Source organism: Schistocerca gregaria, chromosome 6, assembly GCF_023897955.1.
Source record: "Schistocerca gregaria isolate iqSchGreg1 chromosome 6, iqSchGreg1.2, whole genome shotgun sequence".
Lineage (NCBI taxonomy): Eukaryota > Metazoa > Arthropoda > Insecta > Orthoptera > Acrididae > Schistocerca > Schistocerca gregaria.
In genome coordinates, this window is record NC_064925.1 from 127740811 (window position 1) to 127760849 (window position 20039).

The following is a 20039-nucleotide window of genomic DNA, read 5'->3' on the forward strand; positions in this document are numbered from 1 at the left end:
CATACATCCAACAAAGCAACTCGAATTATAGTTTGTTTGTCGCTTCCCACAATAATTTTAGATTTTATGAAGGAATGTTATCTATGCCTCTTTCAAGTATCCTTTAAACTCTGATCTAATACTGGATCCTCCATCTCATCTTCCGCTATCATGTCAACAGACTCTTGCTCATTCTCGTAAAGACCTCACTGTACTCATGAAAGGAGGTTGCCTAATCCCAGTTTCATTACATTTTCATTGACATTGTTTGATAACTTCGTTTACCTGTGGCACAGATGGTTTTTCTGTGTACTGCTGTTCCTTGGAAAGAGAATAAGCATGGCACAACAATACTTATTTTCTGTGATGACCAGTATCCAATCCTCATCCAATCAAAATCCAAGAATAATCTCTGCAAGTATGAATGTGTGGATGTATGAATTCATAACTGCCGGTAAGAGAGACTGCAAGCTTCTTGTGCTCTCGGGCGGTGTATTGCCAACGTTGATAGCATTCTCCAAAGAAGTCTGACAAAGCTGCTTCTTTGCGAGGCACAGCGTTCCCCACTTTTTCTCTCCGAAATGATGGCCACGAGATCCCTCCCATTCCCCGAAAAGAACGGCTTTTCGCTGGAGCGGCCATTGGCTGGCTTTTTTAATGCCGCTTTGGGGTCCGCTGCCGAGCTAGTAAGCATGAAGGTTCCTTGGATTTCTGATTCTGTTAGTAACGGCAGGTACTCGTCTTTTGTTAGGATATCATTTAATTAATTTTATTGAATTCTTTACAGTATTTCTGATTTCGAATTGTTAATTTTTATTTTATTATCCCGAGTAATGTCTGAACTTTAGTTGTTGCTATGTTCATATTAGTACCAACCATGTGGCACCAGCACTTCTTTCATTCAGATATTTTTGCATTTATTTAAAAGTATTTTTTCCTTCAATTTGTGAGTACAATGGTGATATTGTGAGATAATTTCTTTCAACATGGCAGACCGATGACTTTGTATGATGAGCCTCGTATAGAAAAGTAAAGTAAAATTTGTAACTGCCTAGTGAAACTATTCACTTACAGCAGTCTCCCCATAGCTTACTCACACGATTTGAAGTTGCTTCTCTGTTTCTGGTGCAGGAACCTTGGTATGGTCTACAGACATGTGTGAAGCGAAGATACAGAGATCACAGACTTTCCTACAGGATAAGGGATTCTAGCAGAATTTGCTTAATGTTTTTCAAATATGATGGTAGTTATGGAATTTATTAATCTTATTTGCAGTGATCTGGCATCAACTTCAATCACTCCGTAGATCGGTGATTTTCACCTGTGTGGTTCGGTGGTAGTGAAGAAAGAACTGTCTCTGAGTCCCTAGGTTAGGTGTGGTTATTTTAAAGTCAGTGCAGGATTATTGTCCACTTCGCGTGCCGTCCCTGTTTTTATGTCCTTGCCTCTGAAGTCATTCACGGAGGTTTTCCCCTGTAATTTTACGCAAGCAAGGAAGGGTATCACGAAAATGAGGGACTGTAAAATATTTCATCGGTTTGAGTTAGTTCTTGTGTTTCATGCAGGTTGTTCATCATTATATTAAATCACGTTTTAATTAGAATTACTTACTAAATATTTGCCCTCGGTATGCAGTTCCGTATGTACTCCCGCATCACATAGTTCTTGCTCTGAAAAAAAAAAAAAGAATCAAGTCCTTTTGGATTAGAAATTACATATAATCAGATTTCTTTGGTGTTTATGCAACGTGAACTACATTTCCGTGTAGTTAGACTACATCACAATACTAACTTTTGCACAATAAAAGTCAAAGTTTTTGTAAATCGTCCCGAACGGCCGACACTGGATGCACAGTAAATTATTTGCTTCCTCCGTTCATTACGGTAGGGCATATATCAAAGTCCGTGGCCATATGGCAACTAGCGTAACTACTCAAGGATAGTAATAAGCTGTCTTAGGGATTAATTACATATATAAACAAAAGTCTTAGTACGAGTGTGCTCGTTCCACCTATCCGCTCTCTCCTCTTAACTTAACGGAGAATCTTCTTTTTGAAGCCTTCGCTTTAATTTCACCGAAGTTTGTTTTGACTTACTTATATACTGAATCATTCCATCCGGGGACGATTTCATTTTCAGTTCTTCGCACTTTCCCTGCATTTGGCTTCTCTGCACCTGCTATTCTCATATGTTGGACAGGAATTAATGACAACTGTACATTTTCTTAAAATTTTAGGCAGCACACATTTTCGTACACCACTGTTTACTATTTATGTGTATACGTTTAAATGTGTATTGTGTTTTGTAGCGTTGCCAACATTTCCACTAGCTTGTTTTTGACTTGTACTTTTTTGTAGTTAATTATATATGTGTTATTTCGTTTAGTTATTGATCAAGTAGTTCTTTTTCTGTGGTGAATAGGTGGGGGAGGGAGAAGCAAAGATGAATGGACGTAAATGCATAGTAGTGTGATGGAGAGTGAGCTGAACGAAAAGGCCAGGAAAATGGCGTGAAATGACACTGAAAATAGAATACAGCAACTACAAAAGACATAAATGTTGTACACAAAAACGTAAGCAACACAATAAGAAAAGAGCAAGATAACACAATCAACTATCTAGATAAACTTTCTAGATATAAACATAAGGAAAGACAATGACAAACGCACATTTTACATATATAGGAAACACACAACAGGTGACACTATCTTAAATGCAACTTCAAACCACCTGCACAATCAGAAGCAGTCTGCAATCAGATACAAGTTAAACAGACTGAATAGAGTCCCCCTAAACACTTCTGAACTCCAAAAAGAACTGGCCACTAAAAAAACAGGCAGCATTAAAAAGGACAAAAAAATAAGGGTAAACAAACTGAACAGAAAAATAAAAATAATGAAAGAACTAATCCCGCCGTAACAACACATACGACCAGAGCTACTACAGAAGTGGAAAAAAATTCATAATGCACCCATAAAATAGGTAATATATTTAAAAACAGGCCATAAACATTGCTTATAAAAAAACTCAATACCAAATCACATCCCAAAACTGAAATCAAAAACAGACAGATAACAGTTCATTTACATAGACAGTGAAAAATATACATCGGAATGACTGGCATGACATTCGACACAAGATGTAAAGAACACATCAGATCACTGAAATACGGTACAACCCACTCTTCACTTGCAGATAATCTAAAACAGTAACACCGTAGACCAAGCAATACTGGAAAAGATATGAACATCGTGAGGAACAGTACAGACAGACAGCTCCTCCCTTTCCAAGATTTCCACAAACACAGAGCATTAACACAAAATGAAGAGCTGCTCAGTGACCATATAAATATTGGGAATGAGACACTACACAGAAGAATTGAAAAAAAAACGCATAAAAAGAAAGGAGCCTTTCTATCCTTCCCCCTCTCCCACCCATCCCCCCCCCCCCAATTACATTTCACGTCTTTCTCCTCACCTATTACTCCAACTCATACCTCACTCTCTATCACACTACTATGCGTTTACGTCATCATTGTTTCTCCCTCCGCCACCTACTCACAAAAAAAGAAATAAAAATATTAAAAACTCCTTCACTATTTCTTCATTACTCTTACACAGTATGTAAATATACGGCAACATAATTAAATGGAATAACACACATATAATTAACTACAAAAATGTATAGTCAGAGGCAAATATATATATATATATATATATATATATATATATATATATATATATATTGTTCCTTCATACAAAAGGTGTGTATTTGACATTGGAGAATTAATGATATTTATCGATATATTGCGTAGTTGTTAATCAGAAGGGAACTTCCGAAAGTCTGGATACGAACCTGCATTTAATAATCCGAGAGCTCCATTGCTTCATCAAAGCCAAATATCCGCTTGATCTGAGGTTTCCCGACTGATTATACACCGCTCCCAAAATTACGAGGCATTTTATTTTTACAGATTAGCGACTGACGCAAAGCACGAGCCTCCAGAGAATACGAATCATCGCCTGATTTCATTCTAACAAGTAAAATTTCTGAATTATTATGAGTGACTGAGATATGACTGTGTTTCATACTATGAATGATTGATTGCTCGAACGAATTGAGAACTACATAATTACATAGATAGGAGGAAAAATTACAAGCTGTAATGCACCCTTTGCCTTCCCTATCCCATTGCAAACATTCTTTCGCAGCTTGATGTTTACAAAGGATAGGCCCACTTAAAATATCACGATCTCGGCAGTGGATTCTTAGTTGGCCAATAGTGGCGTCTATAAATATTGCAACTTGTTGTGGGATCTATGTTTCCCATGGAAGCATAACATTTACAGAAGAATATATCTGCCTGACAAAAATGTGTAGCTCCCAGAAGGGCAGGAGGATACTGAACGGAACTTCACAGATAGAGAGGGTATGTGACTTCATTTGAGTTATTACAAAATCGAGTCAAATTTGAAAAGAGCCCACTTATCAGAATGACTTTGTACACTCTCCAACCTGAATACATGCTCTGATTCGATTGGGATGGGTACCATAAAGACTTTCAATTGATGTCCTGAATCAAGTGGGCCCACAGCTTTCGTCACACGCTCTTGATATCCTGGATACTGACACTGAGACACAGCTGACGTCCTAGCATCTCCCACACATGTTCTCATATCCTGTTGGAGACAGAACTGGGGATCTTACTGGCCACAGGAATAACTACCCTTGTACTAGTCAGACGTGCTCGGCTAGAACATTGACGAAGTGTATGCCAGCCATCACGTTCCTATAATGTCCAACAACGGTCACTGTCACATGCGAACGCCCCAAATATTTCGATATTGCACGATTCTGCCATCTGGCCAAAAGCAGGCCCACAATGAGGCACCTTTCAAACTCTGTCAACTGCTGATAACGCTGTCTCACACGTGTATGCGGCACCTCCGCGTCCTTCAGAGACATCTGAATACCACACTAAACCTCGTAACAAAATTATTCACAAACAATAATGCACTCAGGTCGCCATTGTACCTGCCATAAAGAATTGCAACTCGAATCTTTGATCTGCTAATGGTGTATATTAGTTTGACATCTACCCATGTGTCCTTTGTCTTTCACTATTATGTCAGTCACTGTATATGGCGAATATCTTGAAATTCTTTTCCATTGGAAGATAGTTTATAATTTCACTGTAGGCTACTCTTGACAATGACTAATGAAAAGTGACAGCTTAGTGTTCATACGAGGCTTTTGTGCAAAATATTGATCTCAGCTATAAGCTACTCATTTGGTAACAATTTAGTAATACTTATTCTAACGAATTTAGTTCTTAGGATCAATTTTTGTGTAGCTGTAAGTAACCACAGAATACTGTCGCGAAATATTTTGAAACAAAAAATACGCTTAGATAAAGCGATTGTTAATCTACCAACCAAACCTACGCTAACATCATTTAATTACAGTATACGATAATGCAAACATAGCTCTACATAACCAAACAATGTACAAAAAATTAAGGCAATAACAACAGAAAAAACTGTTACGTCTAATTTCTTTACAATAATTATCGCTGAAAACACGTTTACATTTTACAGAAACGTATATGTATTATATACAGCTGTTTGAAGAATAATCAAACCGGAAATTTTTACTTTTGTCAGAAGAAAATTTCACCTTCAAAACCAAATGATAAATAATTACAATCTGTAGTTACAGACAGTTAAATGCTCCATTATATACTGCAGTATACCCACTATTTACTTGGTCGTTGTCTCTCTCTTTTATTAGCTCTTGAAATCCAGCTACTCTTGCTGTCTATCTCGATTTACTTCTCGTTACAGCGTTAATTCCACTCCAGTTCATTCCCTAATAAATTTATTTGTCCTCTATCTCTCCTAGTATGATGATGTATTTCTCCATTGCTCACTGAGTTATCAGGATTAGAATGGTTTTCACCTTGGAACTCTGTGTCAGGGGCATAATTCGTAACTTACAATACACCCCGGTTGGCTTTACATTCATGTAACATCAAAAGGCTAGCCTGAAATTTAATTTACTAAAACCGGTCCATGTGCAGCATTTAACCATCTACATATTGTGGACAACCACTCACTGGTCTAGACATCAGTGGATGGCATCCACAGCCCCTGCTTCGTACCGTCGTTTCCACACGTCCGAAGGTGGTCACTATCGGGTCAAAACTGGTCAAACAGTTACGGACAAAAGTGTATTTATGCCATCAAGACTTTTCTATATAGCATTTTATCCCTGAAGCTACGAAAATCAGTATTTTACTTCTCGGTTAGAAACAAAGAAATTTGTGTTACGGGATGCAAGTTTCTTTTGGAATACCACTAAAACAACTCAAAAGGCAGGAATAATAAAGACCTCCGGCTCCAGATTGCAGAATCGCTTTTTCATCAGAAGTACATTCGGAAAAGACCGTGCTCCTTATGATCTTAGTTAATGCGACAAAGTTTAGGTCTTGCAGTTTGTGAACTAAATCGGTGACAGTATTTAACAGTGACCACAATAAACCAGCTTTCTTAGAATTGCATAGAAAAAGAAACGGCCTAATATATGTTTGTAAAAGTATTTTTGTTTCTAAATACAGCGCAAACCAATCATTACTGATGAAACGTTTAAATGCGATTCAATGTCCAGGAATATCCGTTTGAGAGAGTTCAGTACCAACCATAAAACTGGCACTAATAACTATAGAACCACTAATCAGATTTGTCTCTTTTTGTTCTTTCAATTCTCTATATGAAATGAAATTAAACCCATTGGAACGCTTTAAAAATGCAAAGAATTCAGCATCTAAAAACGGATCACTAAATCCTTCATTGTTTGTAGATTTACGCATGAGCAATAGGAGTAAAGACATACAAATTCCACTAAAGAAAAGCAAGAAAACAAAAAACAAAAAACTATGCAGTTTGCGCGAGCGAGGCAGTGGACGATAAGCTAGTCAGAAAATATACACTGATCCATCTAACCACGTAGTAATCATGTTGTTGAAAGGGTATATAAAAGTACTGCTCAGGCTTTTGGAATTGCTGTTCTGATTTCCCAGCGATAATAGCTGCACACACAGATCATTACCGCAGCACGTTCTGTACACAGTCAGTTGTCGGTTGGAACCAAAATTGTAAGTTAAAACTTTATTGATGTTCGAAGACAGATTCTTCGTTGGTAGGACTTAATTCATTATAATGAAGAATTTGGTTCAGGCTATAGATTACATGGATATTTTACTAATATAATAAATAAATCTGTTTCACCAGATAACCGCTAACATACTTCATTTAAACGTAATTCTTCGGAGAAATTTTATATTGCTTCTTTCTTCGATATATTGACAATTGTCATGATTTTAATCAAAACACAATGGGAAACAGAGCTAAATGTAGACTCCATATCAATACAGGCAAACCATATTTCGAGCTCCATATCAAAGATCTCTCATTATTCCAGTTCTATCCGAAACACACAATTAAACACGTTCAGGAAAACCCAATAAAGGAGCTGTAACCAATGTACCACATCCAGTTAGGAGCGTAAAGTACATTTCGTTAATCGAGATGAATTACTCTTTACGGGAATAATACATATCACAAACGCCAAGTAAGCGTCATCAATAGAAAGGGAGACAGAGTAATGTACACAGACTGGCTAGTACCGCCTTCAGTGAGGGTATTTGAATATTATTTGTCTTCTTATCTTGATGAACTAATAAATAATGGTAGTCATAAGTCGCTACAGAGGCCAGAAAATCGTGATGTATCGAGAGAGCATTTGTATTAAGCAAATTAAGTTCCAGTTTAAATTTAGAGTATCAACAAGTAGATGTGTTGACGATGCCATCGTTGCGATGTAATGAATTAAAAAGCTATGTGCATTTCTATGATCAGAATGACTTTTCAGAAGTCTTTTTGTACTATAGCACGTGCAACAAAGAAAAAATTGAAAGTTCTCTCAGCGTCGACCATTTTATGTAACTGGTTTGGTTAAATAGCCTCTAACTCATATGCATATGTTTCAGGCAGTGTGCGTCGTCTTTACACGAAATTATGCTATTACTGTTCCAAACTATATTTAGTGGCAGATGTAAACGATATTGACATTGTAATCTATGAAGAATCAGTGGACAATTCTACTGAGCATTGGTTTTTGTGTCTTGTGGAGACAATATGTATGAATTTACATCGACATGACAGTTTCGTAGAGATTAAGGGCTGAATATGATTGCCGACCGCGGTGGTCTCGCGGTTCTAGGCGCGCAGTCCGGAATCGTGCGACTGCTACGGTCGCAGGTTCGAATCCTGCCTCGGGCATGGATGTGTGTGATGTCCTTAGGTTAGTTAGGTTTAAGTAGTTCTAAGTTCTAGGGGACTGATGACCACAGCAGTTGAGTCCCATAGTGCTGAGAGCCATTTGAACCATTTTTTTGAATATGATTCTAGTCAATCCTTCAGGTTATTGATGGCAGTTTACATTACTACTCTGTTGTATGTAAAAAGTTTCTTAACTCAGGATGCAAAAGACTTTCGCTATAAATGCAGTCAAGTTCAGCGTTCTGTTGAAATAAACACGAAGTTTGACATAGACCAGTGTCTAATAGTGAAACTGTAAATCCGATCAGAATTTGTTCCTGATGGCAGATATCAGATAAGAGCTAAGTTTAATACTGTGTATTATAGGTTAAGTAGCTTAAATGCACTACGACTTGTAAAAATATCCATTATGTGTTCCAAAATGAACAGACAGATTTTACTACAGCTCTTAAATTGCGGTAAGTGGGAAGTATGTATTCCTTAGGCCCAATAATCGTATATAAAACAGCACACAGTTTGGGCGATAGACGGTTATATCAGCGCTTTGTGCGACGTTAATGCCATTTAAGAACATCAGCGTGCTTCGCTTATGCTGCGTGTAACAGTTCTTTCTAGACGGTTATTAACACACTTCCCTCTACGGAGCACACAGTCCCCGACGGCACGTACGTTCAAAATACATCATTCCTCATGGAAACGATATGTACTCGTGAACATATGAACGATGCTTACAATATTTACTAGGAGCTGACCAAGTACACAGACATGATAAAGTTGTATTGCTTTCCGCTATTACTGTGCATGAAAACAGATTTTACATAGCAATAAAGATGATTTCTATAAGTTTTGTAATAATAATGGAAGGTAACACATGATTTTAGTACGAAGGTACCTACGAAATCTAAAAAATAGAGCATTTAATGCGAAATCGACACACAGACAGTTCAAAATAAATGCGACTGGTAACTCAGTAATTTTCTGAATATTATTCCTTTGCAGCATGAGGAAACTGAGTTAATTCGAAGATTGGGTTATAAAATTTTACGGCAGCTGGTCTGAGGGAAATTGTATGTGAGGGAGCTGTACGTTTTTGTATACTCGTCGTACACAGGTAAATGTGAGATTTACATCTCAAAGATTCTCCCCCATATAATACTGAAAATACAGAGATGAGAAAGACAAATTTCCAGTAACATCAAATTTTTAAATTATCATTTTCCTCAACTAATGTCATTATGAGGACGCTAGAGCATGGTAATCTCTTCAGAAGATTGTTCTTGTTGTCTCTTATTAGATACGATGTATGGAGTTTCTTGAGTTTTATGAGAACGGCACAAACAAAAACAAGAATTCTTATTATTTTGTATTACTTTAATACGAGCTACTTTCACTCATTAAAGTTGCATAACGCTCAGTTTGTGTACTGAGTAAACTCCACAAATTATTAGACCGTAGGATCTGCCGGTCTAATATTTGCGTCGAGATATTACACTGTATCAGAAATATGAAGTGTGTAATGCATCTGAAGCTCCTTTACATTGCTTCCCATCGTACACTCTCAGTATTGTTCTCAGACGTCGCAAATCCATCATATCCTATATAACCGGATGACTCACATTATACGACTGCAATCGAAGCCTTAAAAGTATACATGTTTCCAGTTCAAAGCAGTTAGGTTTTAGAATTATTGAATCATCCCTAGTGAATTTTACAGGTGTGTTCTACAGGAGACCTTAATCAAGAAGTACTAATCATAGACGTATTAAAGGTCTCTAATAAAGTTGACCGTAGAATTCTACCACATTAGCTAAAGGCACTGGGGGCGTGATGAATGTTGAATCAAAACCTAAAAAACACTGTTTAATCTGCAAAAACACTGCAGATTTCAAGCAGAACTAATCTTTTGCTATATCACATTAGGTACAAAGTATACGGAGTTAGAAATGTCTCTAAAGTAACTGCTCTGTCAACCTGAAGCACCTGTTTAGCATGATGCTTTGCGAGGCATTGTCTTATTGGAAGAGGTATGCTCTTGCATTCCTCTGACCTTTAAAGTTATTCAGCCATTTAGAACGGGACTTAAACGTAGACTCCCAACCAGTAGCTACTTTAAATTTTTCATCTAAAGAAATCACTGCCAGAGTGCAAATAAGCGATAAATAACATACACGTATCACACACAGGGATGCAGGGTTATCTAATAGGTAGGGGAGGGCAAATACAGTTAGTCCTAGCTTGGTGTTAATTGATTTATTTATTTCGGCCTGGACACAATAGCACCCTTGAGTCTACATCTACAGGCGGTGGGCGGGAGGGGAAGGGGTGGGGGATACAGGAGTCGAAACCACTGTGCATAGTGATGAAGCGTTGTCGTGTAGATGCCTGAGGCCTTCGAGCTCAGTGCGTCTTGGTTGGGAGACGACAGAGCTCGCATGAGAGGCATTCCAGGCCGGCGATGGAGGCGCGTCAAGTGGTGGTGCAGCACGCGGGAATTGCCGGAGGCCCGACACAGCCGTGGCGAATGACAGAGGCATAGCCAGAGTCCCACTGTATGTCTTCACGTTTCGGACTCTTGGTCTTGTTAACGGGATTGTACAAGGTGTTTGTTTTAACTTCAGACAGCTAAGTAGGCTATCTCGAAAACGACGAAAAAAATGTTCTCAGTGAAAAGTTAATGTCACTAGGCGGGGCATCAGTCTGTGCTACAATTGGCCACATCCTGTTCACACTTCCTGGGTGGGCAGGGTCTGTATTTTCAAATGGGACCGCTCCCCACATTTTCAGTGCATATTCGCGTGGTACACCAAAAAATACGTACGGTTAACCAAAGCAATATTCCCGATCGTGGTGTATGGTGCTGTAAACGATAAATATCAAGCGTCCTTGGTTATACAGGATTGTTAAGGCTTTCGTGGCCTATTTGCTTCGTCTGATGATTTTACTGACATTTCGCCAGCAGGAGTGGCTGGCACTGTCAAAGCTTCACTATACATTGCAAGTGGTGAACTGGAGGCGAGCTCGCGGCCGCAGACTCTATGTGCCTGGAGCGCCAGCGTCCGAGGGCTTCTCCGAGGTCATTTCCGTAGCTGTTCTCCTCTTACTACCTGCGACGGTCGTTCGGTGCAGTACGGGAAGCCAGGATCCGTTTCCCTCAAGGCTTTCCTCTTTCTTGTTGAAGCTGTTCCCATGTTTGTGTATTTCTACAGCTTCTCTAAAGAAGCGGGTGTGACAGTGCTTCTCTACAGCCAGAACTTCCGTGTCGTCGAATTTTGTTACATGGTTGGTGTCACTGAGCGCGTGCTCTGCCACGGCTGATTTCTCCACCTGCCCTAATCTGCATTGCAAACGGATTCTGGCTTCCCGTACTGCAGCGAACGACCGTCGCAGGTAGCAAGAGGAGAACCGCACCGGAAATGACCGTGTAGAAGCCCTCGGACGTTGGCGCGCCAGGCACATAGAGTCTGCGGCCGCGAGCTCGGCTCCAGTTCACCACCGGCAATGGAGGGTGAAGCTTTGACAATGCCAGCCGCTTGTGCTGGCGAAAAGTCAGTAAAATCACCAGACGAACGTCGACCGAGGAACCCAAGACAGAAGCAAATAAGCAGTTTATCCTTGATTTTGCAACTAAGAACCGACGCGTTCGATTCTTCATTTCATTTATGATGTAAATGTAAAGCCTTTTGTTCTAACGGTTGATATTTGTTTAGTGTTGCAAATTTGATTGTATGGTACAATATGGTTATCCGTTTCAGCGTCTGGTTAGAAACTACTGATAGCCTTATCCAGGAACAATGACGTTCGTGTAACAATTTTCTGTTCCTATCGAGATGGTTTATTTCGGTGGATCCTCTTGCCTCTCACCATTGCGATACTTGATTTCGGTGAATGTCCATGGCAGCTGCGTCTGTCACTATCGTTTCATGGACATTTAACCTTTTTACAATGATTGTGGTCTGTATTCCGCTGGTAGCCCCGTAGCAGCCAGTCTTAGAGATACGGTAGTTGTGTGGTAACACAGACCCTAATGGCTGAGTTCGAGGGCGAACACCAAAATCAAGCATTACGATGGTCTGGCGACTCATCACAATAAACCCACTTGGGGAACAGAAAACTACGTTACCGTACAAGTAGCTTATTTGACAGAAATCTCAACGTCTAGCCATATTATTTATTATGTAAATTGAACGTGGTGAGGGAGAAAGGAAAGGAAAAGGAGAGAACTGTTGATGCTAGCTGCATAGGGACTGAAGCGAAATCAGCGCCGACGAGTGAAAATGTGGGCCGCACCAAAATTCGAATCTTGGATCTGTTGCTTATTAGGCAGTTGCACTAACCACTGGTCGCGCCTCCCTACCGACCTACATTCACACCTGGCGCGCCACCTGTGCACAGTCCCCATCCATCTTCTCCATGGTGACTACTTTGAGATTCCCTCAGGAGATCGAATATGATTATACATCCACACTGAAGGTGGCGTATACATTGCCCATCAAGGTGAAGCAGTTGTACAAATTAGTTTTGTCTGTCCTTTCAGACGTGCCGTTCAAACCTCAACGAGAATTTCAAATTAACGAAGATAGAGGTCATAGATGGAAACTGTAAATAGGTGGTTCTGCTTGGGAATGTGTTTCGGCTGGGAGACATCCTGAGCTAGTCCATGCAATTACCTAGTAAGTACTAGATCTCAGGTTCGAATCCCCATCCACCACACATTTTCACTCATCGCCGCTGACATCAACAGTTCCTTCGGTTTCCTTCCTTTCTCTCCCATCCTTCCTCAATTTTCTTAATACGTATCACAGCTGCATTTTCTGCTGGGTGTCTATTCTATCGTGCGTGACCAAAAACCAGACATCCCCCCCCCCCCCCCCCACACACACATACATATATCATGTTACCAGTACTCTAGAATCACATTTGGAAACCTAAAGTAACTTTCGAATACAAATATCAACCATTCAAAAATATTAAACGAAATGTAGAATCAAATGCGTCGGTTCGTAATTGCAAAAATTGTATGCCTGCTATATTTTTCCACTACAGCGCCAATTACCTCAATTGCGAAACAAGAGTTTCATAAACCGTACGTACTTTTTGGCGTAGAATTTGAATATTTAATAAAAACCGGGGGTTCCGATTTGAAAATACGAATTTGACGTAGGAGAGACTGTTGCAAGGCGGTCGGCTGTAGCACAGACATACACTATGTGATCAAAAGTATCCGGACACCTGGTTGAAAATGACTTACAAGTTCGTAGTGCCCCCCATCGGTAATGCTAGAATTCAGTACGGTGTTGGCCCACCCTTAGCCTTGATGACAGCTTCCACTCTTGCAGGCATACCTTCAGTCAGATGCTGGAAGGTTTTTGGGGAATGACAGGAGAGCTATAGATGTCGGTCGGTGAGGCCTGGCACGAAATCCGCGTTCCAAAACAAGCAAAGGTGTTGTATGGGATTCAGGTCAGGACTCTGTACAGGCCAGTCCTTTACGGGGATGTTATTGTCGCGTAGCCACTCCACCGCAGGCCGTGTATTATGAACAGGTTGAACAGGTGCTCGATCATGTTTAAAGATGCAATCTCCATCCCCGAATTGCTCTTCAGCAGTGGGAAGCAAGAAGGCGCTTAAAACATCAGTGAAGGCCTTTGCTGTCATAATGCCACGCAAAACAACAAGGGGTGCAAGCCCACTCCATGAAAAACGCAACCACACCATAACACCACCGCCTCTGAATTCTACTGTTGGCCCAACACACTCTGGCAGATAACGTTCACCTGGCATTCGCCATACCCACACCTTGCCATCGGATCGCCACATTGTTGACCGTGATTTGTCACTCCACACAACGTATTTCCACTCTTCAATCGTCCAATGTTTACGCTCCTTACACTAAGCGAGGTGTAGTTCGGCATTTACCGGTGTGATGTGTGACTTACGAGCATCCGCTCGACCATGAAATCCAAGTTTTCTCACCTCCTGCCTAACTGTCACAGTACTTGCAATGGACCTTGATGCTGTTTGGAATTCCTGTGTGATGGTCTAGACAGACGTCTGCCTATTACACATTACGACTGTCTTCAACTGTCAGTGGTCTCTGTCACTCAACACACGAGGTCGGCCTGTACGCTTTTGTGCTGCATGCATCCCTTCACGTTTCAACTTCACTATGACATCGGAAACAGTGGACCTATTGATGTTTGGGAGCGTGGAAATCTCGCATACAGACTTATGACACAAGTGACACCCAATCATCTGACCACGTTCAAAGTCCGTGAGTTCCGCGGAGCACCCAATTCTGCTCTCTCACGATGTCTAATGACTACTGAGGACGCTGATAATGAGTTCCTGGCAGTAGGTGGCATCAAAATGTACCTAATATGAAAAACGTATGTTTTTGGGATTGTCCGGATACTTTTGATCATATAGTGCATGTCCCCTGCACTAATGTTAACTTTTCACATGGGACATTTTTTTCATTCCATGCGTCGTTTCCGAAATATTTAGTTGTTAAAACAGACACCCAGCATATGTACCATGAATATACTAAAGTATGCACCCCCCCCCCCCTTCCATACACCTTCTATATGGATGTGTCACACACGCTGCAGTTCCAGCGTGACAGCGGTAAAATTAAGCAAGGTAACATAGTCCCAGAGTTAACATACAACAAAGAAATATCTATTCAAGTGGATATACTTCTTGGCTCTTGGCATGTGCAGTGTCTAGCAGCAGCGGAGGCCCCTTGGACTGTAAATATCCTGTGGCACAGATTACGTAAGTAATTTATCTTTAAAACATATGTGTATTTCCTCTCGGGTGTAACATGTATTTCACCATCTAATATATAACTAAGGGAGGCACAGGCAGAGGCGTGATACATGTATTGACGTGTTGGGCTCTTGCTTTTATTAAGGGTACCATCGAAGCTCTCAAGCGTTATCACCTCAGTTGTGTCATCCAGTAGACATGCTGCTATATAAACAGTCTCAGTTACATAACAGATCATTTGCTGAATACTGCTGCGCCATACAGTCCACTGTCTTCACCCCTTACAAACATATTTATGACGTGGAGATTAAGTGTAACATAGCTAATTCTATCGTAACTTGAGAATAGTTGTTTGCTGAACCGGCACTTCTCCGTAGTTCTGTAGTCTGTAGTCTGATTTCGCTTTAACGTGTACTGATGTTAATGGATGGCCAAAATAGGGTTATCTTTAGCTGTGGTTTGTATTGACGACAACAATAAACAAGGAATTACATCTTTGGAAAATATCCTTCATCAGATATATTAGCCTGCGGAACAATGATACTGTCTGAGACTGTTTGCTCATATTGTGCCTCCACTAGTGCAACTGTTGCTGTTCATAAACAATTGAGCATTTTTCCGAGATGAATGTGTAAATTAAGTCCTGATCATAAGCTATTTACAATTTGTACAGAAACCAGATGGTAGATATAAGAGTCGAGATGCGTGAAAGGGAAGTAGTGGTTGGAAAGGGAGTGAGACAGGGTTGTATCCTACCCCCGATATTATTCAATCTGTCTATTGAGCAAGCAGTAAAGGAAACAAAATAAAAGTTTGGAGTGAGAATTAAAATCCATGGAGAAGAAATAAAAACTTTGAAGTTCGCCGATGACGTTGTAATTGTGTCAGGGACAGCGAAGGGCCTGGAAAAGTAGTTGAAGGGAATGGACAGTGTCTTTAAAGGAGGATGTAAGATGAAAATCAACAAATGCAAAAACAGTATAATGGAATATAGTCGAATTAAATAAGGTGATGATGAGGGAATTAGATTAGGATATGAGACACTTAAAGTGGTAAATGAGTTTTGCTGTTTGGGGAGCAAAACAACTGACGATGGTCGAAGTAGAGAGGATATACAATGTAGACTGGCAATTGCAAGGAAAGTATTTGTGAAGAAGAGAAATTTGTTCACATAAATAATAGATTTAAATGTCAGGAAGTCGTTTCTGGTAGTATTTGTGTGGAGGTAGGCATTTATGGAAGTGAAACACGGATGATAAATAGTTTAGATAAGAAGAGAATAGAAGCTTTCGAAATGTGGTGCTACAGAAGAATACTGAAGATTAGATGGGTAGACCACATAACTAACGAGGAGGTATTGAATAGAATTGGGGACAAGAGGAATTTGTGGCACAACTTGACTACAAGAAGGGATCGGTTGGTAGGACATGTTCTGAGGCATCAATCGATCACAAATTTAGTACTGGAGAGCAGTGTGGAAGGTAAAAATCTGAGAGGAAGAGCAAGAGGTGAATACACTAAGCAGAGTCAGAAGGATGTAGGTTACAGTAGGTACTGGGAAATGAAGAAGCTTGCAGAGGATAGAGCGGCATTCAACCAGTCTCTGGACTGAAGATCACAACAAAAGCAACATTGTTACGTTTTTTAGCACTTTATCGCTTTGTGACTGTATGTAAGCAAAGTCCATACGAATTGTTTGCTGCAAGTGATGATAAAACTCTAAAAAATGCCGCAAACTCACAATCAATTTGTGAAAAACGTTCGTACATAAATGACAACATAGAAACAAAAACAGCATATGGAAGTAATATGTTATCTTGTTGTCTCTCGAGTACATACCAAAAACTGACTGACACTCTTCCTGTCGTCAGGTACTGATTCCTGCCAGTTCTTCTCATCGTTTCGTCCCAGTGAATTCATTGTCGACTGGACGAGAAACTTCAATGTTTCTTGGACAGGCGGGCACTTTCTGACGGTTGTCGGGGTCCTCTTGTTCGTGTTGCGGACACTTTGCTCCATCAGATACTGAAATACACTGTGCTTGGCGGTAGCTGCGTCGTGTTGACGTTCTGTTTGCTTGGGGTACTTCTCTCGATAAACACTCGAGATCCCGCCGCTGGCTTATAACTATTCCTCCTAAGGCTAGGCTTTCCGCGAATTTTAGAATGGTTTCGTAACTGTGAGGCATTCATTCACATTGCTATCAGGTGGGTTTCTTCCATTTGGTGCGACAGCCGCACTTGCAACTTGATAGGGCAACGACATGACTGCATTCATTTGCACACAGTGCTTAACCCTCCCCCACACAATGAACTTGTCCAAAGCAGGTGAAATCTGGTTTCGACGGACAGAGCGGACCAGGTTATAATTGTGGAAAGTGGCCAAAATCAGTTACTGTCAGTTGCACTGAATATACAAACTGTATTTCCTAAAACAATTAATCACACATGCCCTTGAAAGCATTCAAAAGATTACGGCTGAAGACCCGATTACAAGATATTAAAATTGACTTAATGAATACACACGGCTGAAGGCCTTAGTTACAAAATTTTACATAAAATCTCGGCTGAAGGCCACACACTGGAGATAGAAGAATTGAGGCTTAAGGCATGGATAACAAGAATTTCCAATAGAGAAAAATATTTTCAATGTCTTAAATAAGTGATTTTTTTTAAATTTTAATTTGAGACAGCTGAACTCCTTGTCTTAAAATATTTCACGTAAAGTTCCGTTGAAGGCCACATACTGAACATAGAACAACTCGAGGCTTAAGGCCTGGATAAGAATAAGGGTTCCCAATGGACAAATTCCCTTTTCTTAAATAAATAGTTTAAGCAAGAATCTTCAAAGTTTTAATTTAAGACGGCTGAAGGCCTTATCTTAACATTAAAACAAACTAAATTAATAGACGGCTGAAAGTCTTGCACACTACTTGAGACTAAAAGAAAATCACAATCTAAAACAACAGAACAGTGGTGCTCAGAAGTGCTCCAACGGTCAGCCTGAGGAGGTACCTCAAACATAAGTTTAGGTGAGAGAGGCAGCCAAGCGTAATACTAAGTAATTGGATGGCAACCGGACCCACGGACGGCTGAAGGACCGGCCAACAACCTAATCAATTCCGTTCCGCCAGACCAAAGGTACGACAACGGAAAATATCAGCCGAGGACGAAAATACCAGTAGCGCTACTTCTTCAAATTGGCGTCTAAAAACAGCCAAGGCACAATAACCACTCAAAAATGTGAACAGCACCAGAGGCTGTCGAACTACACGCGGTACGGATAGCATCAACATGGTGAGGAAAAACACACTGCGGAACACTACGATAATGATCTCGCTGCGGAGACTTCCTCGTTGCTCTATCCCAACCCGACCGACTGCCTACTCCAGTACGCAGACAGCATTAACATACTGCGCAGTCGAAATTACACAAGATAGACACAGTTCTACGAAAACACTTCCACAAGAACTCGAACAATCGTGAAAGCAATCACTGTGGAACAACAAGGGCGAATGACAAGTCGACACGTACGGAGCACCCGAAGCAGTCGGCGATCAAATGTACGTCGTCCATTGAGACAGCCGACCGAACGACCAACCAAGGTCGTCCCCATTCAAGTCATGTGTGTCAGCAACGGTGGGGCGAGTCTTGGCTGTCCGGACCTCACTGCAGCTCCATCCCGACTCATCTCCATGTCCGTTCAGAACTCGGAGACACAGCGGTCCGGGCACACAGGCTCGGACCCAACCATGCACAGGTAACACTTGCCCATCGGCCACGACATCTCTGCACAAGGAAGGACCCGACCCCCGTCCGGCAAGATGACCTACTGACGAGGCCCAGAAACGGTCAAATGACCAAATACACATCTCTCGATGAGACGACCGACCGACCAACCAACGGTCGTTTACGCTCGTCTCCTTCCGTCGGACAGTGTATGTGTGTCGCTAGCGGTCGGCGAGTACCGGCTGTCCGGACCTCAATGGCACTGCGTCCCGATGGAACTCACGACACACCACGACTCGGAAATACTAGCGGTCGCTCCAAAGATAGTACGAGAGTGCTCTTATCGATAGCGCTGATACTGCCACTCACGGGCAGGCAGGTCCGCAACTTAGTGACGCCAGTAAATCGAATAAGAAATGAGGCGGCAGTACCGTAAAGGCAACATGACAAGCAGTATACGGCATGGCACGAGCCGCTCACGGCTCAGCAGGAGCATGCATTTGCTTCTTCTTCTTCTTTTTTTTTATTCTTCACAAGTATTGAATTCTACCTGTTTATTCGATATTGGGATTATCACCTGGGATCAGCTCGTATACGCTAACGTATAGCTAAGTACATTCCGAAACAATTCGGCATCAAATCATCATCAAATCATCGAAAAAACGGACGATCGTTCATTTAGCATACTAGAAATCCTGCGTATGTAAGCGGTTACCATCATATTTCAAACTTTTAACATATCAGAAATTCGAATAAATTCATTATATTACTTGCAAACAGATAGCTCACATAACATTCGTTTCTAGATATTAAAGGGACGTGTCGTTAGAAAGGGAGTGCTGCAAAGCAGGTGTCAGATGTGGTCAGAACTAATGGCGTGCAGTTCATTGCTTCGAAAACGGTAAACATAGGACTACTTTCGAAAGAAATTGACTGATCCCCGCAGTATCAGAAGACGGACGTTGGAGTTTCGAGAAAACTCGAAGAAAGAAAAGCCAAATCAGGACACCTGGCTACAGACGTTGCTACTGCCTTTGATTGTGGTGCATTCACAATTCAGAGCTTATCAGATGCTCTCTTTAAATTAGCCTTTTCCTGGAAACGTTGATACGTCTCACACTAATCCAAGGTAACAGAAGAGAGTGTGTGTAACAGAGAAGTGACATAAACTACGTGTATCAGCAGTGGCTTCCAAACCCCCACGTTGGCCAGGTTTTCTCTAGACAT

The 20039-nt window shown here is 40.9% G+C and overlaps 2 protein-coding genes across 5 annotated transcripts in view; one reads left to right on the plus strand and one right to left on the minus strand.

The window, feature by feature from the left end:
- LOC126278133 (uncharacterized) overlaps nt 1-17160 on the minus strand; it is an 85366-nt gene extending 68206 nt beyond the window's left edge. For 2 of the 4 annotated variants that reach the window (XR_007550652.1, XR_007550653.1), the window contains exons 1-2: nt 16924-17160; nt 1591-1649 (exon numbers count right to left, since the gene is read on the minus strand). Coding sequence is in view for 1 of the 4 variants with exons in the window: in XM_049978020.1 (XP_049833977.1) it covers nt 16924-17103 (180 nt within the window). In the remaining 3 variants the exon portion in view is untranslated. The remainder of the gene's footprint in view (nt 1-1590; nt 1650-16923) is intronic. The other 2 variants (XR_007550654.1, XM_049978020.1) reach the window with 1 other exon arrangement.
- LOC126278767 (uncharacterized) overlaps nt 1-20039 on the plus strand; it is a 779239-nt gene that overhangs the window by 227753 nt on the left and 531447 nt on the right. The window lies entirely within an intron of this gene.